Genomic DNA, 25740 nt, shown 5'->3' with positions numbered 1-25740 from the left:
GGTGTGCATGTATCTTAAAAGTACTGTAAGTCTCAGAGTTTTTTGTTTCAAACACTGATTTTTAAGAAATAAGTAGAAGTCAAGGAAGTTTGGAATGACTAATTTGAGAAAATGGTGCTTCCCCTCATAAAAGGTGATCTTTAAGGTGGTTGAAAATGTTTTCTCTGTCATGTATGCAAAATCGTGAAGTGTCCTGTAATTGTGGGAGCCCTTTGTATTTGTGTTGACTTGTGTAGCCTCCCTGACAACACCAACATTGTAGTATCGTTCAATGGCATTTTTTCTACTTGCCTTAAATGAATGGTATCTTAGTGGTGTTCCTGGTGGAGGAAAGAAAGAGGAAGGCAGAGGGAAAGCCAAAAACTAATTACTGATATTTAAAAAAAAATTCCCCCTCAAACAAAACAGAAAACCCCCAAATCGAAAAACCAACCCGAAACAAAGTAACCCTTGAAGCATGAAACTCAAAACACCATGTAAAGCATGTGGACAGGGTACAAGCAGTGGCAATGCTGTGCTGGATGATGTGTGAAGATCAAAGACATGTACTTGAAAGATTTGTAAAACATGCCCCCATATAGGAAATACAGCTGTAGGCGATGGTTCTCCTTTCAGCATCCCCTTCTAAAACTTTTTGTTAGCTTCCCTTTCTCTAGTTTGTTATCTTGCAGCTATTGAAATTAGGAGTCTTCATAGTAACAACTTTTCTAATTATTGATTATTTTAGTCTTTCTTTTTAGTTATTTGGTGGTTATTTAGTTATTGTTTAGTGTATTTCATAGACACTGGTGTGCACTGTGCTCACTTTTTTTCTATTCAGTTTGAAGTCTTTGGCATATCCATGCATGATGGACTCCTATAGAAACCTGCTGTCTATTTCCCAATGTTCTAAAGGGAAAATGTAATAGCATAACTAGGTTCTCCTGTTGATCTGTTGAGGAAGTACAGGATTGCTGGCAAATATTGTAATTATGTTTTACAGAGCGTATTGTAGTGATGTTTCATCTCCCTCCCCTTCCTTGTTTTTAATTTCATGAACGGAACAATTTTGTCTTCAGCCATTTATTAGATTGATGCATATTTGGAATCTGAAATTACTGTGGCACAAAAATATGTCAGGGCTAAAATGACCTTTTGCACTCCCACAGGGAAGATACAAAACCCAAAATATTTGATTTCCAGTCCTGTGCCTCCAACAGCTTTTTTTCTCTTGGAGACAAACCAAATTCTTTAGTAAGCACAGACTTACCTTACTAAAGAGGAATGGTAAAACTGGGCACTGCTTAGGGGGAGTATGAGCAAGAGACAGTATACTTTCATATAGATGCTCTCATAGATCCGTCTGCCTTCGAGTATGGACAGTTAGTTTTGACTGCCTGAAAAAAATTGAAGTAACAATACTTTATTGTAAGCTTTTTTAAAATGCTTGTAAGTATACTTTACTCGTCCCATATAAGCATGAGGCATATGCATACTTATCTGTATGTACATCAGAACAAACGATTTTCCTTGAAGTGTTAAGAACATTGTAGGTTACAGAAACTGTTCTTATTTTTCATTTTGTTTCTCCTTGTCTTCCTCTGAGCTGTTACAAATTAAAGTATCTTTACCTGTAATGGATGTTTATTGTTCCTACACCTAAAAAAGCCTATCTGAAGAGCTGTATGCTTAATTGCAGGTGACTTGTTTATAACTTGATTATTTCTGGGGCTATGTTTTCCACTTAGAGTTGGTGTGTTAGAGGAATTGTGATTTTTTTTATTTGTGTTTTTATTTATCTTTTAGGTAAAGATAGAGTTTTCAACACACCCTTGTGTGAACAAGGAATTGTTGGCTTCGGTATTGGAGTTGCTGTTGCAGGTGCTACAGCCATTGCAGAAATTCAGTTTGCCGATTACATTTTTCCAGCATTTGATCAGGTTAGTACTAATAAACTTGAGAAGTAAAAAGAAATCTTATGGCTGTCTAAATTATGCTTCTGTTAGCATTAATACTTTTGACTATGTAATTTTTGCAAATATATCCACAGCTGTATTACTAATATTTATGCATGCTTTAAGTAAACAGGAAGGTACCAAGGCCAGTCTGAAGGCTCATTAAATAATGGAAATTAAAGATGTGGTTTGAAGCAAACGTCTCTGTTTTTATTTTTGGTTTTGTGGTTGTGTTGGCTTCAACAGCCCTTAAATTCCTCAGCTGTCTTCCCAAAACCATCTCTCACTTCTCTATGCTGCTGCCGCCAGCCATGTGTCCGCAGGACAAACTACAGATTTGAACTGGGCTGATTGGCACCATAGGAATGGGGGAAACAACTAGGTTATATGGCTGCTCCTGAGGCCTACGCATCTAACTTGAACATACTAAATTATTGCTTCTTGCCTTGGAAAATGTTTGCCTTTCCACTGACTTACAGAATTCCTTTGCTTCTAATTTGGTCCTCCAAATCCCATGCATGGTGCAGATGATGTAGTTACATCTCATGTATTTTAGAGGCTTAATGACACATAACTAAAGGTATTGGACTGAATGTTACTTTTATATATAAATCTTCCCAGATTGTTAACGAAGCAGCAAAGTATCGTTACCGCTCTGGAGATCTGTTTAACTGTGGAAACCTCACCATTAGAGCCCCCTGGGGCTGTGTGGGTCATGGTGCACTATATCACTCTCAAAGTCCAGAAGCTTTTTTTGCTCACTGTCCAGGAATAAAGGTACAGTAACTCTTACTTTATGAAGATTAATTTTGTTTGTTTTTTATTTGACCTGACTAACCATGAGTCTGGGTGCAGGCAGGGGAAGAATGGAAGTCAGTCCACAACAAAATACCTGAATATGTTAAGTAAAAACTCTTTTAGAAGTTTTCAAGTTATAAAACTTAAACTGTGTTAAGTGTTTGAGAATTTATAACCATTATTGAAGCAATCTTTAGTAGGCATAGCATTTTGTGTTTGTGTGCTTTTTGCACTAAAAGCATACATTTTACGTCTATTCTGTGCCTAGTATAGTACATAAACTAAAAACGAACACTAATAAATAGTACTTTCCTTTTATTTTTCTCTGCATCTGTCATCTTAAGTGCATTACTGGATTCATTTATATGAATGACAGTGACAGGCAGTGGGCACAAAGTGAAACACAAGAGGGTCTGTCTAAGCATGAGGAAGCACTTGGCGCAGGTTGCACAGAGAGATTGTAGTGTCCATCCTTGGAGGTATTCAGAAGCTGTCTGCACGTGGTCCTTGGCAGCTGCCTCTAGGTGGCTCTGCTTGAGCAGGGTCGTTGGACCAAATGACCTTTTGGAGGTCCCTGCCAACCTCAACTGCTCTGTGATTCTCTGAATGATAACTTTAGGCAAGATTTCTGTGTGAGATGGTGGCATCCCTTGAAGCTAAGATTCCTAGCGCTTAAATGGATTACTTTCCTGGAGAAGAGGGAGGGGTGGGATCTAGTCACCTCAGATTAAGAGAGCACTGTTTGCCAGCTCTCCATTTTATTCTGAGTAAATTTTTGTCTGTGGACTTGTACTTCTGGGTTGACTGCCATCCAGTCCACTGAGAAATGACTCATAGCTTCATTAATGTGGAAATCTTAAGTGAAACCAGTGTTTGTATGCTGAAGATAAATGTTCATTGTTCATCTGTTGTTTAAACTATCGTCTCTATATGATTTTGGTGTTCTAAAACTTCAGATATTGCTCATTTACAGGGAGGCCACAGCCGTTTCTCCTACTTGTTTCTCTTCACTTAATAAAAAAATCTTGTATTATTCACATTTATTTAATGATATTTGAGAAATGGAATGCATTTTTGTCCTTGGGTGTTCTTTATGATCATCGAGGTGTTCCTGCTCTGAACTTGAAAATATTTCCTGATATAGACAAAAGCAATCTATGAAGTCTTTTGCCAGGTAATTGAACCAAATGGTTTCTTGAGCTTGTTTAAAAACTAGAGTAGTTTATTATCATATGGAAGCACAAGATAACTTATATGATTAAGATACTGATGCCAGGTCTAGCTAATGTATGCTGATTTTGTTGGTCATTCTCAAATCTTTATGTACTGAACTAAGTGCTGAGATTTAGTGGTCCACTCTGTTGATTAAAACTCTTAATTCATAGCAACGTAGTACTACTGTGCTTAGTCTTCTGTATAAATTAGTAAGTCAGAATTTTATTGAATCACTCCAGATAATTTAATTACCTCTCTGATCTTTCTTCTTGTTGGTTTTTCACTTTCTTTCACTTTTCCTTGGGTAAAGCACTAAAATAGGTTGCTACCATTAACAGCTGTCATCTCAGTTAAAGGTAGAGGGCACATTAAATTCTGTGGAACTGGTGGAACAATATACCAGTTTTTGATGCACAGAGAAGAATTTTCTCTTTTGAATTTTGTATCTTTGTGAAAACAATGTTGTTCCTTTAATATTTTTTACAAAGCTATTAATTAATGCAGTTAATAAGGTTTAAGGCTTGCTTTATCTTCAAGGTTGCAGGTCTTTTTTTTGAATGAACCTGAACCCGGCCCTTAATGTATGAATCCAGAAATGCAAGTGAACTCATGGTTCAGATGTATTTGCAAAAGTCCCATATCTATGCATATTTTCTCCAAATTACAGGAGGAAAGACCGCGTATTACAAACTGGGAAGGGCAGGATTGATCTTTGGGGAGAGTGATTTTCAAGACTGCCCTCTTATTAAACTCTGGGGCAGGTTCCCGATTTAAGATTTTTATTTTGTGTTTTCCTTAAGTGAAAGGTGAGGTTTGGATTTCCAAAGCAAAAGAGAATTTGTGCAACTTTGGCTGTTCAGGCGAAGGACTATAATCATTAGTACTTAAGACGAGGCTTGTTGGGGTGACAAGGACATTGCTAGATGGTTGTATCTTTTTGTCTACTGTTGTGAGGATGTATGTCTTAATGGATCAGACTGTCTTCCAAAATTACTGTATTGACTCTCTCCATTCCATTGTAAGACTGCTCCAGAATATTTGCCATCATGGCTAGAAGCTTTCTTTTCATTTCCAGCCTAAATTTGTTCCTAACTTGTATATTTAACTCATCTGTCCTTCATCTTCCCTTTCATATACTAAGAGAACAATTGTTTTCCCTTTAGTCTTTGTTAGACTAAACAAATCAAAGTATCAAAGAGATGTTAACAAGTTCTGAAGCTCCTTTGGCACCTGTTTCATTCATTTTTTTTCAAACAGTTGATACAGTCATGAAGTATTCCAACTGAGTTTCTAGTAGTGATTTTTTGTAATAGCACTAACACTTCCTTGACTATATTATTATGCTTTGTTAGGGATGTACTGCATAGTGTCCTAGTTATCCTTTGAGCAGATAATAAGTTCAGATCTGAATTTCTACTGCTGTGTTCTAAATTTATCACAAAAATGTAGTCCTTAAATGTGTGACTTTTCAGTATGTATTGTTCAGTTTTTGTCAGTCATGTCCTCAATGTGAACTAGGTGTTTTTGGTATCATCCTCTGTAGTGACAGTGACTCTCAGCTTTTGAATAGTTTTCATTACCATGTTCTGACTTAACATTGTAAATGAATAAGGTAAATAAAGTCTGTCCTAAAAATGATCCCTAAGAAGCTGCACTAGTAACATCCATCAGTTGGGTAACTCCCCATGTGTCAGTTACAAATGCTTTGGTGAAACATTAACAGACTGCTTCTCTCTTGTTTAGAGAAATCACTTATCAAGTTAATTTGATGTGATAGCAAATTTAGGTTGTGACTTGACTCCTTTCTATTACTTTTATATAATTAAATGTTCTTACTCTCAAAAAATATTTTGAAACCTTGGAAACTCCTGGAGGCAGTTAGTTAACATGTCTGTAGTTACATGGACTATTTTATTTGTTCTTTAAACAAGTGCTACAACTAATGTTTTCAGTCAGAGGGGACCACTTCTAACTTCACAGCTATAAAAATGTTTGCTAGTAGACTTCACGCGGCATGTGCCAGCTCTTTGACATGTCTGGGATGTAAATTAGCTGCTCCTTCTGATTTGAAGGAATTGAGCTCTTGGTTCTAATTTCATCTAAACTGTGGCAATTTGCTAATTTTCTGTTCATAATCAACATTCTTTTAGATCATCCAAAATTAACTCTTCTCTTGGCAAATTAATTATACTTTTTCCTTCCATGTATTCAGATTACATCTGGAGGCCGTGCTTAGTTTTCTATCTACTTCATCATAGTTTCAGGTATTTTTTGGTAATTTTTTGGTATTTGTTCATTTCCAAAATAAACAAATTTCAGGCCTCCACCATAAGCAAAGGAAGTCAACTTTAAATAGCTATTTCCCTTTTTTAGTCTTCTTTACTGGGATAAGTCTGCATACCTTCCAGGACTGCTCTGATGAATCTTTAACCAAGCAACTGAGGATCATACAGCTGAATGTTTTTGTCATACATCTACATTAATTTTACTAAACTAACATATAATATTTTTTAAAAATCTGACTAACTTTCTTCTGTTCCTTCTACCTTAAAATGTTATTAAGATTTTAGTTCCACCTTATCGGAGGGAAGTCCATTAGTACTTAAATTGTGGTGTAGAGGGGAACTATTCAAGCCTCATCAATGAACAAATAAAATTGAAAATTTGGAGTGTGTGTGTCAGTAATGTAGCACTGATGTTAATTCGCTTTGTAAGAACTGCTCAGTCTGTACATAGGTTTATTTAAAGCAAATAGTTGCTTGGTTTTTACTATTAATTGATGAAGCTTGTAGCAGAATTGTGGTTTAAATAAACTCTTTAAAAAATATTTTTACAGATTGTTATTCCAAGGAGTCCTCTTCAGGCCAAAGGACTGCTGCTATCATGCATAGAGGACAAAAACCCATGCATATTCTTTGAACCTAAAATACTTTACAGAGCTGCAGGTAAAGATTTATATGCTGTATTTGCCAATAAAGCAATGCTTCTCCCCCCACCCCCCCCCAATATGTTGATAGTCACAGCTGAAACAATACTGTAGCAGAAGTCTTGATTTGTTTTGTTTCTAGCTAGGTTTGGGGGTTGTGTTTTTAGAGGAACTGTGAAAACTGAGTAAGATCTCTGAATTCACCTGCAAAGATAAATGAACATTTACAGTCTGATTCATAATCAGTTAACTTTGGAAATGGAGTGCTTTATACAGTCTTAGGTTAAAAAAAAAAAAAGAAGAAATAGAGCTAAGAGGCATTGTCCTTTATCAAATTGCAATATAAATTTGACAGAAGTTAAACTGCTTTCCTTTTTGATAACTCTAGATACTAAAATACGTTTCCAGATCAGTTTTTATTTTTCCAAAAGAACTGAACCTCACCATCACCATTTTCTCAAAGTTAAAATTTCTTTCAGGTGCTTAATTTCTAAAAAACTTGAAAATCTGCCCCCTTAGATTTTAATCTTATGTGGAAGGAAGTGTGACAGCTATTATTTTTAAAAATTTCTTTAGACATAGTGAACTTTTTGGTTCAAATAAGTTTTAACAGCTATCATTATGCATAACATATAAGAATAGAGTAATTTGAAGATGATAGGCTTGAGCTGGTTGTAAAAATTAGCTTGTTACTTCTTTGAACTAGAGAAACTGGACTGAGAACAGATTATAGATGAAAACAAATTTTGCATGTGGAGAGTGGTTGGGTGAGCAACTGATAAAATAAAACTAAAGCCATCACTTACCTTCAGCATTTCTATGGCATATAGCTTTATATACCAACTATGCTTCAATCCATCAATCCAATTTATAAGTTGACTCTATGTGTGGACTGAAGTTGACTGAAGGATCAAATATTTGTATTTTACTTTGGATGTTTTAACAGCACTTTTCCATTAGTGCATCCATTTTGTTAGTAAATTTATCCTCTTCCTAGAGAAGAGAACCAAAGAATAACAAGGGAAGGATTTAGAAAGTAGACATCAAAGCTACAAAAAAATAGCAGAATAACTCAGGAACAAATAGGATATTTACTGGGGAAACTGCTTATTTGCTTTTATAGTTTCAAAAAAGACTCAGAATTCCCATTAGCAATATATTTTTAAAAGTGCAATTATTTTTAGTGTGGTGTGATGTACCCAAAGGGTATTGCATTCCTTAAATTCAGTGTGTTTTGAGAGCTTACTGAAATTTAGCAATAAAGACCTCTGACTTCATTTAGGTGAAGTAGTTTGGAAAATGAACTTGAGTCTTAGAGTCCTGTTAAACAAAGAAAAAAATGAAAGTTTAAAATTCCTGTGTCTTTAAAACAATCCTTTCTTTCATTTTTTCCCCCAGTATTTACAAGTCCCAAATACAGACTGTAGAGTTAATAAAATACTTGCTTTTATAGTGGAATGAATGGCTGCACATCAATATCACACATCTTTTGAGAATATAGGGAGGTTTTTGTGTTTGAGGAAATGACTTGTAAAGCAATTGCTGGATCGTCTAGTGCACATAAATCAGCCTTGTGATTGGAATCTTGAGTAAAGATGTGCTGAAATAGTGGTTAATGTGGTTTATGTGCTGGTCAATAACCAGCCGCAGCGTTGCTGCAAGATGATGTTGGTAGTTTCTGAAAGACTGTGATTTCCTCCTATATTCCAATGGCCTGATTTTCAGAGACATTACCTACATTTTGTCTTAAAATTTCTAAGAACTTCAGTTTAGTGATGTGGGCTGAAATTTATAGTGCATTTGTGTCAACATGTGACGGGGATGATTGTGACAGGTAACTTCTTTCGTTTTGAGAGAATTTTGAGTGGACTTTTTATTATTTCTACAATATAAACCAGGAATATTTTATTATGTAGAAGGTTTTGATGTTCCTTTTAGTTTCATTGAAAACCTTTTTCTCTGGCATCGTTGGTTCCTCATCTTACCTGTTTAGTTGTCCTTTGTGGTTTGGGTCAGCTTGAACTAGAAGAGCGGTGTCTGAGAGTTTCTCCTAGGAAGTGAATCTCTCTGAGTTCCTTCTTATGCTGCTGGCCATGGTCAGGGTTTCTTGTAATTCCACCATAGAAATGAAGTGGCCTGGGGAATTCAGAAATGGACCAGGGCCATCATGATTGCTTGGTCCAGAGGCAGCAGCAATGACACAAGCCTGATAAACAAGAACAGGATAAATGGTGGAAAGAAGGATTTTAAAAATGCAACTGTCTTGTGTTTTGAATAGAGCAAAGTTTTCTATTATCCCATATGAGTGTGTTGATTCTAGCAGAAGAAAGAAGATAGCACAGATTCAGAAATTGCTTACACAGTAAGCTTAAACTATATATGTATTTCTTGTCTCTTTCCATTAGTGTCTCAAAATACTACAGGGTTTTCCAAGACTGGGATCATGCAGGCTTTCCAAAACAAGAAGAGAAAATGGTATCAGATGTCCTCTGTTGCTTTATTTATCTCTATTTTTTTTTCCTTTTTTGGGGGGAAGGGTGGGAGCAGTTACTGATTTATATCAGAAACTTCCGCTTTGCCATTGACACATTTTTAGGAGAAAGACAGGATATTAATAGTATAATATGGTATAAAACATCACCCAAGATTTGGGATCTCGTTGTTCCAGACAAAAAATAATTTTCTTTATTTTCGTGATGGTGGCTGAGGCATTGAATAATGAAATTCTATTGCCCCACCATAAAATTTTTTGTTCTAGCTTCACCTGAGTAGACACGTTTGTTGCAGAAAACTTCATGACTGATGTTACAGTGGGTGTATAGGGACTTCACTGAAAAATTAAGGTGTCAAAGATGATAATGGGAAGTAGTATTTTCTATCTGTAAAATTAATGTAGGCATTTGAGCTTCATCATTCTTCTCTAATGGTATTTTCTTTCCCCCATGAGGCCTCTAAATAGCTATCCATGATATTTTGTTCAGAGTTGAGAATATCTTTGAAATTTCAGCTGAAAATAGCTGTAGATGGGATAGTCTTTAAAACACAGGATATATGTCCTTGTTCATGTGGGTGGAAGTTACTGATGCTTTGTTTAAAACAAACAAGCGAAAAAACCCCCCAAACCAACCAAAAACTGACAAAAACTCCACACTCACTACACCCCAACCAAACAAAAAACTATGCCCTCTGATTCTGCCCCCAGGTGTTGCTATTACTGTTGAAATTAGCTGTTGGATGCTAGTGATGGAAGATAATATATATCTAGTTTAGGATGTATGACCTAAAGTTGCTTTTTAAGAATGTTAAACATTGAGTGCCAGGTCATTGCTGTTTTATGGAAGCTCTTGTGCAGAACCAACCTTGTGATTTTGCATCTGATGCATATCTCCGAGGAGCTATATAGGCCCACCAATTGCTTTCAAGTTGTTTGTGGGTTTTCTGGGCTTTTGGGTTTTTTTTTGTTTTGTTTTGTTGATGACAGAGCAGGTTTTTCAAGATTCAAGCATAGTTTTTTTTCATAACAGTAAAGACTTTGTACAAAAAAAAAAGAAGAATCTTTGTAAGTGTTTCAAAACACAAGTCTGGTCTCCAAGGTAAATCAGAGCTGTAGCACAAAATATTTCAGTGTAACTACCACATGGATATTGTGATTGCTTGCTGGTTTTTTTGAATAATGAATTTAGCTGCATGTCTTCCTAAATAAACACAGGTTTGCTTATTCAAATATGTTGTATGCTTATTCAGACATGAAGTAAAACTAACCATGTTATTAAATGAACATTCATTTTTATATGAGTATTCGCCATCCAATATTTGCCTTTGCTCACACAAGATACAAGAATAAAATTAGGTCTTAAATCTTCACCCTAGTCATCCCTGGGAGAAAGATGGATATCAAAGTAGCATTGCATTAAGTTCACCAAATGCACACTGTGATGAACTGAGGAGAAAAGGCAACTTCCAAAGTGAAGAACAGCTTTGCAAGAACACTTTGAAAACATTTTCCAGTTCATTGAAAAAGTAACTCACACCTTAGAGCCCTAGTAACACCAAAAGGAGTGAATGGACTTAAAGCTAAGATCTTAAACTTTGCCTGGGTGTTAACAGCAAACTTCAAAAGTTACAGAGAGAACTATCTATTTTGTTTGAAAGAAATACAGTTGATAAGTTTCATATTCTGCGTTAGCTGTGATGTGCAACCAATTTGAAATAGTCCCTATATACAGACATAGTATATGCATAGTTATATATAACACGTTATCCAAGTGCATATATTTGTTTATATGGATACATATTTCTGTAAGATGCTGTGGTGGTTTAGCCCCTGCCGGGGTCTGAGACCACGCGGCCGCTGCCCCTCCCCCACAAAGGGAGTGAAATACAAAGCCCCAAGACTGAAATAAGGAAAGGTTTAATACAACAATGCAATAGCAACACAACCAACAACAACAATAACAATAACAGTAATAGTGATAGCAATGAACAGAGCAAAATAGCTACCAAATACAGCAGTGGGAAGCACGATGTACAAAACCACGAGTGCACCGCGCTCCGCGCCAGGAAAATGTGACCTGCCAGGATGTGACGTCCGCATGGTATCTGAATAACCCGGCTAGAGCTCCCCCCCACTGCTGGGGAAACTTAACCCTATCCTGGTTAAACCAGGACAGATGCATATCATAAAGCAGTAACTAGATTGGAAAAGAAAAAATATACTTAGTATGTGTAGTTGTAGCTAGTAATTGCAGATTTCTTCTTCCCATACTCTGAAGCAGTACAGTACTGCATCCACAGCTAAGCCGACAGGCAGGACTGCCTATGTCTCTTGCACAGTCACCCTCTTTACTGGCAGTTTGTTTAGCAGGGGACTTGCTATTCCTCAGTGTGCCTGAGGTCTTTGGAGTGCTCACCCTTACTCTTTGTGTACTTGCTTGGACAGTTATGGCAGCACCACCACCAGCTTGGTTGTACATATTGTGGACTGAGAATGTCAGTGTTTCCTGCCCTGGACAGCTCTTTTCCTTTCAAAACTCTTGAGTGGAGGATCTTAGCTAGTGTAGCAGCTGTGCATGTTTCCCATAGGAGCTAGAACAGCCTTTTACTTGCCTCACTCCAGTCCCTCCTGGTAGCTGGTGTTTGGGACACGCTGTTCCCACCCCAGCAGCTGGTGGCCAAGACCTCCACTTGCTCCTGTAGCTCACACCACAAGCCAGGGCTTCTGCACCCCAGTTTGACTCCTGTTGCTGGCCCAGTGTCTTGTCCTCTTGTGCTGGTCTCATGAGCAGCTGGCACTTAGTCCTTGCAGCACACACCCCTGCACAGGATAGGATTTCAGAAGAAGCTAGGACAGACCACCATGATGAGGCACAGGGCTCAGTCAGACAAACATGCTGACTGGCCTGTCTTATGTGCAGTTGGCCCCTTCTACAACCCTTTATGTTTGTTCCCCAGTCCCCTTCACCTTCACATGCCCTCGTCAGCTGATGTAGTTCCACACTCCCTCCTCCAACACCCTGGACCCTCAGATTTGAATGCTTATCAGTTGCAAAGTCCTGATTTGCCCATAGTTCCTGACCAGGTTTGTTTCTTGTCTTTGTCATGTTTGTCTATTTTGTTTATAGCTTCTCCTTTTTCTTTATCATCCCATTTGACAAGGTCCTCTATCAGATAGTTTTACTGAAAGAAGCACTTCCATGTTCCCCATACTCTTATCAAGATGTGAGACTGAGCAGGTTTGGTTCTTGTTACTGCCTTCCTCATTGTTTGTTCGTTAGATTTGTGTACCTGCGTGTTCTTCCCTATGGCTTCTCCCTCTTCCTGTTATCCCTTTTTGCATTGAAAAGATCTTGCTTGAGGGAGCAGATAGTCTTTTCTTCCACTTAACCTTACAGTGGTCATCAGAAGCTTTGTGTATGTTAATTTGCCTTGTATGAAATTAGAAAGGAGCAAAGAAATGTAAGCCTTTCTGGGTAAAAGTTGAGTTAAATATACAAATACACATATATAGAGAGAATTCTGTTGCTGGTTAATTTATAAGATTACAAAGTTACTGAAAGTGCCGTGGTGACATCCCCGTAAATGTCAGAGATACCAAGAAAATATCTGAATTAAAAAGAAAAAGGAGGCTTTGAATTATAGAAAATAGTTAACAGCCTGTGCAGTGTCAAGAGCACATAATGATTGTGAATCAAAGGAGAAGATGAGTCACCTTGACATTATCAGGTTTAGACATCTTGTGGAGAACCTACTCTGATGTTTTTTGACCTTTTCAGTTTCATTTAATTGTACTATATATGACATTGGTGGTGTAGAAATAAATACGGCTTGCATCAGTGGTTGTTATAGAGACAAGACAGGTAAGATGAGAAAACATGTGTTTTCTTTCTGCTGTTCAGACTGCTCTTTTAGAAAAAGCAACAGATGGTGCAGCCTCTTAAAATTAACTTGTGATGGCCCTTTTTCGCTGATAATTACAAATTTTTGTTATTTGCTTTATTTGAAATCTGTGCTAGAAATATTTGATTTAAAGTATTTTATTTATATCTTCAGTAATAGATGAACGGGTTGCATTGTATGTTGTCTTGATTTGGTTAATTATTGTGGAAGAATATTCATAGAATAATTTCATGTGCTACTTTTCATCATTGTTAGTGGAGGGAGGAGTTTTTGCAAAGGCATTTGAATAAAATCCTGCCAAATCTGGACTTCCCTATAAATTTTCGACAAGCTGAATTTTGCATTTGAAAGTGTCAGGAATTCTAGATGAACTCATCTAGCTCATCTTGTTGCAGAATAGTTTAACTTTAATAAGAAATCAGTTAATTTGTATAATTGTATGTTGTATTTAATTTCCCTAAATGGATAAAACCATTATGCAGAGAAGGAGCTCTTTTTGTATCACGTACACCTTCCAGTTTTTCCTCTGGTGCATCCCAGTGTCACTTCAAAACCTTCTCATTCATGGCAATTGCCAGGGTTTCCACTTGAAGGTCCCGTGGCATTTTTATAAGGTTCTTTGAATTTCATGTAGATGTCCATCCCATGAAAAAGACAGTTATGCAATGCCAATTAGTATAGTTGTGGGTTTCATTGTCTTTCAGGATCTCTGCTTGCTTTTGCCTGAGGATTTTGCAATGTGCAAAATCCACAGAAGCCTGGTCTGCTTTACTGACAACCAGTAATGTGCAGTGAGCAAGGGCTGGATGTGCCTTTCCCCTCTTTCTTTCCCCACCCTATATTCCTTTAGCCACTTGTTATTCAAATAAATTATTACAGGAAGACACTGACATTTTAATACATTAAAAATGATAGTTTGAAAAGGGATCTAATTCTGTGTTATGTTTAAAAGCACCTTGTGTTTAAAATTCAATTTTTTCTTTTTTCATTGATTGAAAGGACATGTGTTTTTGAATTATGCTGAAAAACCAGTTCCTGTTCTGTTTTTATGAAGAATGATTACCTTGACTTCAGTAAGGCCTTTGACACCGTTTCCCACAGCATTCTCCTGGCGAAACTGGCTGCTCGTGGCTTGGATGGGCACACGCTTTGCTGGGTGAAAAACTGGCTGGATGGCCGGGCCCAAAGAGTTGTGGTGAACGGAGTTAAATCTGGTTGGCAGCCGGTCACGAGTGGTGTCCCCCAGGGCTCGGTTTTGGGGCCACTCCTGTTTAACATCTTTATTGATGATCTAGACGAGGGGATCGAGTGCACCCTCAGTAAGTTTGTAGATGACACCAAGTTGGGTGGGAGTGTTGATCTGCTCGAGGGTAGGGAGGCTCTGCAGAGAGATCTGGACAGGCTGGAGCGATGGGCTAACGCCAACTGTATGAGCTTCAATAAGGCCAAATGCCGGGTGCTGCGCTTTGGCCACAACAACCCCCAGCAGCGCTACAGGCTTGGGGAGGAGTGGCTGGAGAGCTGCCAGTCAGAGAGGGACCTGGGGGTGTTGATTGACAGCCAGCTGAACAGGAGCCAGCAGTGTGCCCAGGTGGCCAAGAAGGCCAATGGCATCCTGGCTTGTATCAGAAATAGCGTGGCCAGCAGGGACAGGGAAGTGATCTTACCCCTGTACTCGGCACTGGTGAGGCCACACCTCGATTACTGTGTTCAGTTTTGGGCCCCTCACTCCAAAAAGGACATTGAATTACTTGAGCATGTCCAGAGAAGGGCAACGAAGCTGGTGAAGGGTCTGGAGCACATGTCGTACGAGGAACGGCTGAGGGAACTGGGGTTGTTTAGTCTGGAGAAGAGGAGGCTGAGGGGAGACCTCATTGCCCTCTACAGCTACCTGAAAGGAGGTTGCAGAGAGCTGGGGATGAGTCTCTTTAACCAAGTAATAAGTGATAGGACAAGAGGTAATGGCCTCAAGTTGCGCCAGAGAAGGTTTAGACTAGATATTAGGAAGTATTTCTTTACAGAATGGGTAGTTAGGCATTGGAATGGGCTGCCCAGGGCAGTGGTGGAGTCCCCATCCCTGGAGGTGTTTAAGAGTAGGGTGGACATAGTGCTGAGGGATATGGTGTAGTTGGGGTCTGTCAGTGCTAGGTTAATGGTTGGACTGGATGATCTACAAGGTCTTTTCCAACCTAGATGATTCTGTGATTTAGTTAACATGTATGCCTCCTCTGTGCCTGTTCAGGTGAAGTGAGATATCTTTAACTTAAGCATAGGCAAAAACTTTTTTACTGTGAGTGTGGTCAAACACATGAACAGGTTGCCCAGAGAGGTTGTGGAGTCTCTGACCATGGAAGTACTCAAAACCTGACTGGACATGTCCCTGAATGACTGGCTCTAGGTGACTTTGCTCTGAGCAGGGGGCTTGGACTAGGTAATCTCCAGAGGTTGCTTTCTACCTCAGCCATACTGTGATTCTGTGAAATTTGTAGTATTTATGTATCATTACTGGCAAAAAAAAAAAAAAAAAAAAAAAATCTACTGTAATTTAAAAAAATCCTCACCACTTGATTTATTGAAAAGTTGTTTATAACTTGTAAGACAAGAAAAACCCTAGGTCATTCTACTTGTATTGGATCTGCCATACCAATGAAGAAAATACAAAACACTTACTTTCTTCTGTTGGTAGCACTCAGTAGGATTCTTTACCATAATTTGTTCAGCAGGAACTCAATAACTATTTTAAGACCTATGAAATATGTTAATAAAAAAAGTAGAGCACCTTTTTTATAAGTTGGTTTTGTGTATTTAGAAGGAGTTGAGTAAGTTTGGGTTTTTTTTCCACTTTCCACTGGAATTTATTTTAAGAAGTATTATTTGACTTGCTGGTTCATAGACAAGTTCACCCTTAGATCAAAACAATATTTCTTTTAAAATATTATATATAAACCTCTTTTATCACAGTTTTAGTCATTAAATCCATCAATGTATAGTGCATTGGCGCATCAATTCAAAACTAGCACAACAGACCTAATATATTTCCATCTGAAAACTAGTAAATAGGTCTTAAGTTGAGTGGAATCACCTTAAATGTCTTGGAGGAGACAAGATGCTTAATTTTTGTTTCTCTCTAACTGTGATGTATTTTTGGTGAATAGATAACTTTTTTTTCAAAGCAAAAAATTTAGACCAGCTTAAAACTGCTATAATCACAAGTTCTTGGTGACATTTTCTGTGTAGGTTATGAAAACATTTTCCCCCTATTTAGACATAAAAATGTGGAGCATCATTCTTGGCAGATACCAGGAGGGCACTGGCACAGTTTTGCTGTTTCTAGAGTACTAAAGCATAATTTTAAGTCTCTCTTGCTGCTTATCAGAATTAACTGCAGTGTTTACTTGAGATTTTTTATCAACTGTAGCAGTGTTCATGTCCGGATCTGATGCCGATATTTTGACTTGGGGTACACCAAGACTTATTACTGTCATTGTTGTGTACACATGTATCTTACTGCTGTAGTATATAACATAAATTAAACACTACACTGAATGTGTTTTTACCAGTATAATTAAAAATATTTTTAATTACAAATAAACTTTTGAAATAAAGGCTAATACTCAATGTAATCTTGGTCTATCATTTTAGATAGCATTAACATTAAAAAAAATTTAGTGTATGTTTTTATGAGATAATACTGAATAGTAAAGGAATCTAATGCTTATTTTTCCCTTTGTTTTTATTTATTCAGTGGAACAAGTTCCTGTGGAGCCCTACAACATTCCACTGTCTCAAGCTGAGGTGCTGCAGACAGGCAGTGATGTGACACTGGTTGCTTGGGGCACTCAGGTCAGTAAGGCTCTTACTAGCTATTTGTCATCCAGCAAAGCCTAGGCTAAAGGTTAGGTGATGTTTGAATAGTGTTGCATTTGCATTCAGGGTCAAATGCAAGGCAATAAACCGTGTGCATCTTCCATCACTGTATGCTTGAATAAATGATTGCCAGTGTTTATATGAAACCTGATTTTTATTGTGTAAGATTTTACTAATTTTTGGTTGAAGCTGACTCTGGAAATGTGGAAGAGGTACCTGTGCAGGAGGTTAATGATTTGTCTGTGATTATGAAAAGTAAAAATGGGACAGTGAGATGTGACTGAGGAAGGCAGTGGGAAAGGAGAGTTCAAAATAGTATGCTGAAAGAAAAGTATAGATTTTTACTGCATGATTTTAAAAAGTGCCGTCTGGGGTCTCCTTTATACAGAGAGTTAAAATCCAGTGAACATTTAATACAAATAGGGATTGATATAGTTTTGATTCTAACAGTTACATTTCAAAGCTGTTCAAGAATATGATTGGACACCCCTCCTGCCCCCAAATTAAGATGTGCAAATATTGAAAAATCTAGTAAAAAAACCCCCACATGTTCTTTCTCAAGAATTATAGAAAAGAAATTTAAGTCTAGTTTGGAATTTCCAGCAAAATCTTTTTATTGCCTTTAACCTATAATTAAGAAAATTGCTATTTTCCTGGCCTAATTATATCTGAGAAGCTTTTAGAGGAGGGATTGTTAGAACTTTCATCACAAGAGTATTGAACTGATCTCTGTGGTTGTGCCTTTTTCTTTCCCTTTCTGTTTGAAATCTGTCATTTTCAGTGCTTTTCTGTGATAGTTTCCTTGTTCTCAGACTACTTGATCTCCTTTATATCTATGGTTGTTCCTATTAGTCTCTGATACTTTTCATTGGTATTATGTACTCCTTCAATATCTTTACTTGTACTTGTTTCTCCAGCAGAAAACATTTTCTGTAATTCTCCCTGTTCCCTTTTGAAAGTGCAGATTTTTGGTCCATTTGGATGAAATTTTAGTGTTCATCATATTCCCAAAAATTGTATTGATAAAGTAATGGCTTGAAAACTGTCTATGGAGATTTAATAATAGACGGTGTTCAACCAGTAGGCAGTAGTGCAGAGGGGACTTGGAGTGACATCCTTCAAAAAAACTGTGTGCTTTGGAGCTTGGAAAATGTAGGCCAAATGTTCAAGAGAGGCGGTTCTTTTGATGTGAATAGTAATAGAACAGATGTGCAGCCCTAATCCAAATTTAGGAGTTGACCAAACCACGGGTGTGGCTGTATAATCCAGCATGGGGATACATGTTTAGCACATACGCAGTAAATCCACATGTTCTGGATGTGTCAGGCTTCTGCAGATCAAATATGTTCAGTGAGTTTGTGCTGAGGGTGTTTGCAGGCTGTGTATGTAAACTTGGAACTTGATTGCTAAATGTGCAACCAATCCAGAGTTTATTGTCAATAGGCAGAGTGATTGCACGTACTCGCTCGTTACTTCTTGTATGATTTCAGTTGTTAGGTAGTTGCTTGGCAGATGCTGCTCTGGTGGGGTTGCCTGATGCTTGTTTTCCTGGGTGGTACTATTGAGGAGCAGTAAAAGCTTTTAGTTCCTCTCCAGTTCTCAGTGTTTTATGGTCATTAACTAATACTTACCACTGTGAACTAGGTAAACATCCTCACTTACACATCAGAGAAATAGCAAAAACATCCATCCTGTGTGTCATGTTTAAAGTTCTCAAACCCTCTTATTACAGCCACAGATGTATTAGAAGTTTAAACAGAAACACTGCAAGCTATATTTTCTTTTTATTATTACTACACCTGTATTGATTTACCTTTTAAAACAGTCCTTTGGTGTTTAGCTATTCATATTTGCATTATGTAGATACATTTTTAAATCCTTAATCATCTTATTTCAGCATAGATTTTTTTCTCTATGTAGAATTTAATACTGCTCTCTGACTCTCAGGCAACTGACACTGCCTGACCGTGTCCATATTATTAAGTTTTGTTTCCTTCCAGACTAAGATGACCTCATCCAAATTGCTTGTTGGGGATCCTCCAACCCCTTACCTATGCCTAGAAGTTGCTCGATGGAGGTCACCTGCCTCAGTCCAAACCTGTATTATGAAATGTTCTAACAATAAGGAAAATATCAGAGTTTATTGACAACATACCAAGAAATTATTTTTTTACCCTCATATCTCATGAACAAATACTTTTTGCTGAGATATTTGTGGAGGATAATCTGAGTTGTTGTCATAACACTTGTTATTTTCCATGTTGGAGCATTTGCTTGCTAATGTTTGTTTTAGGGAAGCCAATGCTTACAATACGTTTCACTTAAGTGTTGTATAACATAATGTCAAGATACAGTTTTGAATGTATGTAGTATTGCTTTCTTTTCTGTTCATATAACATACCTTATGAAAAGGATGCTAATAGATGTGGATTGTTTTACATCTACTTTGATGCACTTAACATACGCTGTTAAATACATTCCTTCACTGGTGGATAGTGAGTAACGTATTCTAATTCAGTACAAGCCTCTTGCTAGAGGGGAATACTTTTCTGTTTTAGTAAAATGTTAATTATAATAATCGGATTATGCAACATTTGTAATGTTGGTGTTAAACTGTGGTGGAAGACCAGTGAATGGTCATATTATCATATTAGTGCCAATATGCTTTGGTTGCGAGGGTCAGGACTGGATGGTTACAGGTAACTTTTTACATGGTACTTACTATCTCTCCTAACTTTTCATAAGATAATTCTTTGGAGATGATCACTTGATATTGCACTTTCAGTAAATTGTAGTAAGTGTAGTTACTAGGGCCAATTTTGAATGTGCGTAATGCTTCTTGCAGGATTTCATGTGACTGCTACTTCAAAATACATTTATCTGATATATTTGGGTCTTAGCTTAGTTACAGTCCTAAAAAACCCCTATCCTAAACCCCAAACTCACTAAAAATATAAAATAGTGAGGCCTGATACTGTTCACTGAAAGATACTTTTCTAGAAAACAACAGTTCTGTGATTCTTCATTAAAGTTAGTTTTTGAAGTGGTGCTAAAATGCTAGGAATAATATAAGTAGTGAATAAGAAGAACGAACAAAGTAGTAAATGCTTATTAGTTTATTGAATAAAAAGGTTTCTGATAAACATGCAGGTAATATGTTAAATCACTGATTGTATTTTGTATGCATAATTTAGAATATCTTAAACAAATTAAATGTTTACTTGGTGATAATACATTGCCTTTTCAGGTACACGTGATCAAAGAGGTGGCAGCGATGGCTCAAGAAAAGCTTGGCGTGTCCTGTGAAGTTATTGATCTGAGAACCATCTTACCCTGGGATACAGAGACTGTTTGCAAGGTAAGGAAATGGACCAAACATTTTGCTTTAGCACTGAACGAGAATAATGTTTCAGGGTTCAAAATAATATTAGAATACATGTTCTTTGCATTGCAGCAGAGGGCAGGATTTAATCAGACTTGTGCCTGAAAACTGCTTTTCCATGATTTCTGGCTCTTTCTATCAGCTTTGCTGTCTTTGGGTCTGAAAAGATCAGGTGAAGTCTTTTATCTTTTTTTCCTGTTGTTTTACACCAAGACCTTTATCTAGTTTTAGGTCTGCAGTAATGTGCCTTAGTTTTGTTTATCCATATTTCTGGAAATAAATGTTTTGATTTAAGGTATGTGAATTCTTGGGCTGGGGAGAAAAGGCAGCATTTACTATTCTCAGACTATCTGGTTTGAAATTCATGAGTACTGTGAAGTCCTTGTCTGCTCTGTGAAAGTCTTTGATATTGCAAAGAATTTCTTTCAAAGCACTGGGCAGCTGCAACTAGAATTTGAATTTTCATATACTGAGAAACCATAGGAAGTGGTTATTGTGCTTACATACATCTTGGTCTGCTTACCTTCCCTTGCCCCGTACTGCTTTTTCTTGAGCAGCTAAGAGCTATTGGGAGGAAAGAACTTAAAGAAAATAGAAGGGAAAGTACTTCCCAAAAGTCTTTGTAAATCTAAGAATCCCAAAAGTGCCATTTGGGAAATTAAAAAAAAACCCCACCAAACAAACTGGAGGTCATTAAAGCAAAACCGTGTATCTGGAAAACTTAATTTCCCCCCTCCCAATTGTTATCTAACATTTTTCCTGTTCTGAATTAGCAATTTTTTGTGTGCATTATTTAGAGTGCCTGTAATACTTTTTTTCCTTCATTTTTCACTTACCCATTTGATGAGGTACTTTTAATGTTGTAAATACATGAATAAACTTAGATTCTGTAAAATAAATGTTAGTGTTGCTGCTTTGGGAGCACTCATAGACAGGTCTTTTCCATAGCTACCTCATAAAAATTAGTCTGAAGTCTCTTCCATGAAACCGTTTTTTCTCAAACTACTTGAGAACTATGAGAGAAGAGCTGCTGCCAGATTGCCATCCAACAGTACAAAGGCTGGTGAACATGGTTTTGGACTGCAGTGCTCTGAAAGGTTCTGCAGGTATCTTTGTCTTTGCATTATTTACAGCATTAACAATTAGAGCATAGCCAAAGGTTTACCCCTCACTTCATGGTAATGGCTCCCTTGATTTAAGCTTGAACAAGTGTGGGTTAGCAGAATGCTTGTAGCTTCTACTAGAGCTGCGAGTTTCCTTAAGCTGGCAAATTCACGGTCCTGTAGGACCATGGCTAACAGCTCATTGGGTCCTAATTCAATCTCTGCACACTAGCTCATTTTATGCTGCTGATCAAATTACTCTGAAACTTGAGAGATGTCTGCAGCTTAGTTAACTGAGGCCTAATAATTGTAGTGTACTGAGTTAAGATAACCATAGGGATGAGAAGAGCCATGGGCTTGAAAAAGGTGTGTGATTCCACCAAGTAGCTTCTCTGCCTGCAGTTTCTAATTTCAGGCAATATGGTATCGTATCTACAGCTAAGTCAGACTGTACAGATGTTTAAATAGGGCAGATCAGGCGCACCTCATTATCTGACTCTATATATTTGGAGTATCTTGTGTAGGTACGTGTTTTGTGATTCTGTAGTTACTCAGTAAGGGGCTTGCTCTTGGTCAGGTAAAGTATAAACATATTAAGTGTGATAAATGGGAAGATGAGCCATTGGTCTGCTACTCTATGGCAAAGCTTGTAATTCTCCACAGTATGAATTTTACTGTTATGTTTGTCTGAGGGACTGCCAGTGGGACTGGACGGAGCAGATTATGGGAGGAAAGATCCACATTGGGCATCTGCTATTGGCAGTGTCCTACTGTCCGGTTGTGGATGTGTAACAAGTTGTGTACTTACATGTATAGCGATGTGTTGCTTCATATAATTTTGATCTTCTCAGTTGAAGTGTTCTCAGTGTTTGTTTGCAGTGTATTTCATGTTACTTGGATGTACTTTCTAGCTGTAAAAAACGAAATGTGTTGAGTAGTCATCAATATAATGAGAAACTTTGGCAGTAATAAATGCTTTACAGTCCCTTCTGGACAAGTAAAATTATTCCATTTTTTTGTAGTTAAATTTTTTTCCTTCTTTAAAGATATGAGCTGTCATTCTATGAAAACAAAGCATCTCTTCAAAAGAGCAGTTAAGTCTGTTTTGTTGGATTGGACCTGCACTGATACGCTGTCAGGAAAAAATGCAGCTGTGCATAGGAAGTGCAGAGCTTTAGTTGTACAGTGTTTCACAAATCTGTACTTTAAAAATAGATATTCCATGAAGATTTTCAGCTTATATTCCATTCTGAACATCTTTTAAGGTAACTGTGGCATACATAAAAAGATGGAACAGATAGACCTGTTGCTTTAAATCTGTTAGTTTAATTTTAAGAATTAGAATTATTTCAAGAGAAATACAGTGCACATTGGCTAGGCAGTTTATCTGTTTATTATAATAAATACCAAATAGTAAATATTTTTAGCATTGCTCTCATGTTAGTATGGCTGTAGGCTGGCCAGTCGGAAGGGAGAAATGTTAAATTATCTACTTCTGTAGATCTTGTTTGTTTTGCTCAGCTGAAAATAATTAGTGGTTTACATTTTGTACTATGCGACACTGAAACTTAACTTAATTTGCATCCTAGACAGCTTTTAAGGTAATTGCCAACATAAATAGAAGGATTCAAACTATAGTTGTAGCTGCTTGCTGTAACCTCATCCCAAGAGGAACTGCTTGGTGCAGCTGTTGCAGATGACAGTGGTTTACAGGGTCAGTTCTGGTGACAGGACTTGTTATTCTGTTCCTCAGATGCTAGTGTCAAGGACCAAGAGACTGGTAGAAAAGTTAGCCATGACAGAGAAAATCCTTGGCTGTCCACTGGCCTGCTTAAGTCCTCTTTGCAGGCTGTAAATGATAATGGTATTGCTTTTGCTCCAGTCCAACCTATTTATACGCTCGTCAGCTCTTGCAGGCTGCGCTTTGCCTCAGACTATTACTTATGTCGGCCTCCATAAATCTCAGGCCAAGTTTTTATGTTTTTTCTTGTCTTACATATGTGTTTGCAATATGTCTTATTATCATCACGTCCTGTTGCACACAAGAAAATTATGGTGCATGTGATGCGCTGCAACCTTATGGCTGTTCTGCTGGTGCTGGGATGCGTGGTCCTCTGCTGCTGGGAATCTGTGCTGTTATCTTATTGGAGAGCAGGACTTTGGGTTTTGATGTAAAAACACATCCCTTGGTTTTACTGCTGAGAGTGGTGTCTTTTGTGGTCAGAACAGACTGTTATTCTAGTCCTTGGCCTGCTGCTCTTTCAGTCCTTGCACACGTACATCTCTGTTCACATGTCTTCATGCCAAACTTAACATACCTGTTACAATTCTCCACGTTGTTATGATTTCCCTGTCTGATGGCTCTTTCTAGAAGGCAGGGACCCTTATCTAGCTTCTTGTAGGCTCTGTGATTGTTCCTAATCATGTGCCTAACATTAGGGTTACCTATGTTCCATATGGGTCAGTGTCATGAGACTTTATTAAAGGAATCAAATTTTACAGAAGTTGTATGCGTTTGCCAGTCTAATATGTTTTATTCTGCAGGCTTATTTTATTCTTATGCTTACCCAAGGAATGCTGCATTTTTATATAGAAATATTTCTGTGAATTTTCCTTGTTAGTCTATGTAATTTTTAAACAAAGCCAAGGAGCCTTCATGGTTGGTGTGGGGGAATGAGCAGGCCTCATAACCATAAGTTAATTGTTACTGTCTTTAGCAATGATCTAACTTTAACACTGAAGTTTTCAATGAAGCTTTTTAAAAATGAGATGCTTTACTTAACTGGAAATATATGCAACTTTAAGACTAATTTGACAGCTGTGGTGTAGGCATGAAGAAGGATGAGCTGAAACAGCGCTTTGGAGATGAGCAGTAATATGTCAAAATTTTCACTGCAAATCTAAATGCTTAGTCTGCTTTCTGTAGCTGTTTCTATGTAGAAAATTATGTCATCAAAATACATATTTCATAAAACTATGAGAAGTCATACTTCACGACTGCCACCAGAGGCCTCTTTTTAGCCAAGTTAAGCAGCTGCTTTGACTGCATTGTTCCTTTGAACATTTTTATGGATAGCCCTGAGTGAAACCGAAATAGTGAACATAAATAAAAATGGCTGCATAATTTTATATTTATATTGTTTAATTATCTAAATATGATACAGTATGTATAAATATTAACTGTACAGTTACTATAATCAATAATATAAATAATACATTAAATGCATAGTATATAAATATAAGCATTATATATTATTATTTATAATATTTCCTTTGCATTTTTAAGATGTTGAGATTATATTCAGTTTTGAAATAGGTTAGCATTGTCATCTTCATGAGAAAGAGATGAGGGTACATCTGCCTGGAGCATACTGCCATGAGCTTTGAATAGATCCCAGCAGTAACTGAAACCTTCTTTTTGGTACAGTTCCTGGGATGGGTAAACGTGCAAACAGAGGCTAGATTTTTCTTTTGTGAATCTTCATATGTGTAAGAACAAGTACTGAAGTTTGAGCTAGTTATAATAGCTCATAGAGCTATTCCAGAGAAAGGATATCTCCTGAGGGTCATTCATCCTAGGTGTTTCAGCAGCCTGTTTTGGAATAAGATAAATTGGCCTCTGGAAATGTCTTGGTTTAAAAGTTTAAAACAAAAAAGTTAAGGGAACCCTGAGTGCAGTGTAAAGTCAGGTGAGATAAATTGCACCCTCATTGTATAGCTGAGAGATGACACCTACTGCTGACAGAAAGGAAATAAGTAGTTGGCCTGTTAAAAAAATAATCTGACATCTCTTTACTAGAATAAAAGCAAAGAATCTGTGTGTGTGTATATTTATAAAAATATATATTTTTTATAGGCTTCATTACTATTTAACTTGGGAAAGGTTCTTGTGAAAGAAAGATGTCCTTCCTTACTTAAAGGCAGTAGATACAAACAGTCCCTTGCCACTGAAAATTAATCTAGCCTGTTTCAAGATTCTCTAGCATTCTTAAAAAAAAAAAATCATTCCTGGTCTGGATCAAGAGAAATCATTGATTTTACAGGCTGACAGCTTAAAACGATATACAGGAAATATTTTAAGTCACATAAATTAGTTTAGACCTGTATTTTATACTTTGT

At 37.3% G+C, this 25740-nt stretch overlaps 1 protein-coding gene across 1 annotated transcript in view; it reads left to right on the top strand.

Moving 5' to 3' along the window:
* Positions 1–25740, top strand: part of BCKDHB (branched chain keto acid dehydrogenase E1 subunit beta) — a 134297-nt gene that overhangs the window by 24443 nt on the left and 84114 nt on the right. Inside the window, exons 4-8 of the mRNA XM_074819701.1 lie at positions 1786–1919; positions 2556–2711; positions 6784–6892; positions 17015–17112; positions 20384–20494. Of these exons, the coding sequence (XP_074675802.1) occupies positions 1786–1919; positions 2556–2711; positions 6784–6892; positions 17015–17112; positions 20384–20494 (608 nt within the window). The remainder of the gene's footprint in view (positions 1–1785; positions 1920–2555; positions 2712–6783; positions 6893–17014; positions 17113–20383; positions 20495–25740) is intronic.

The sequence above is a fragment of the Strix aluco genome, chromosome 3 (genome assembly GCF_031877795.1).
Source record: "Strix aluco isolate bStrAlu1 chromosome 3, bStrAlu1.hap1, whole genome shotgun sequence".
NCBI lineage: Eukaryota > Metazoa > Chordata > Aves > Strigiformes > Strigidae > Strix > Strix aluco.
The sequence above is the reverse complement of the archived record's forward strand: the minus strand, read 5'-3'. Positions and strand labels throughout refer to the sequence as shown.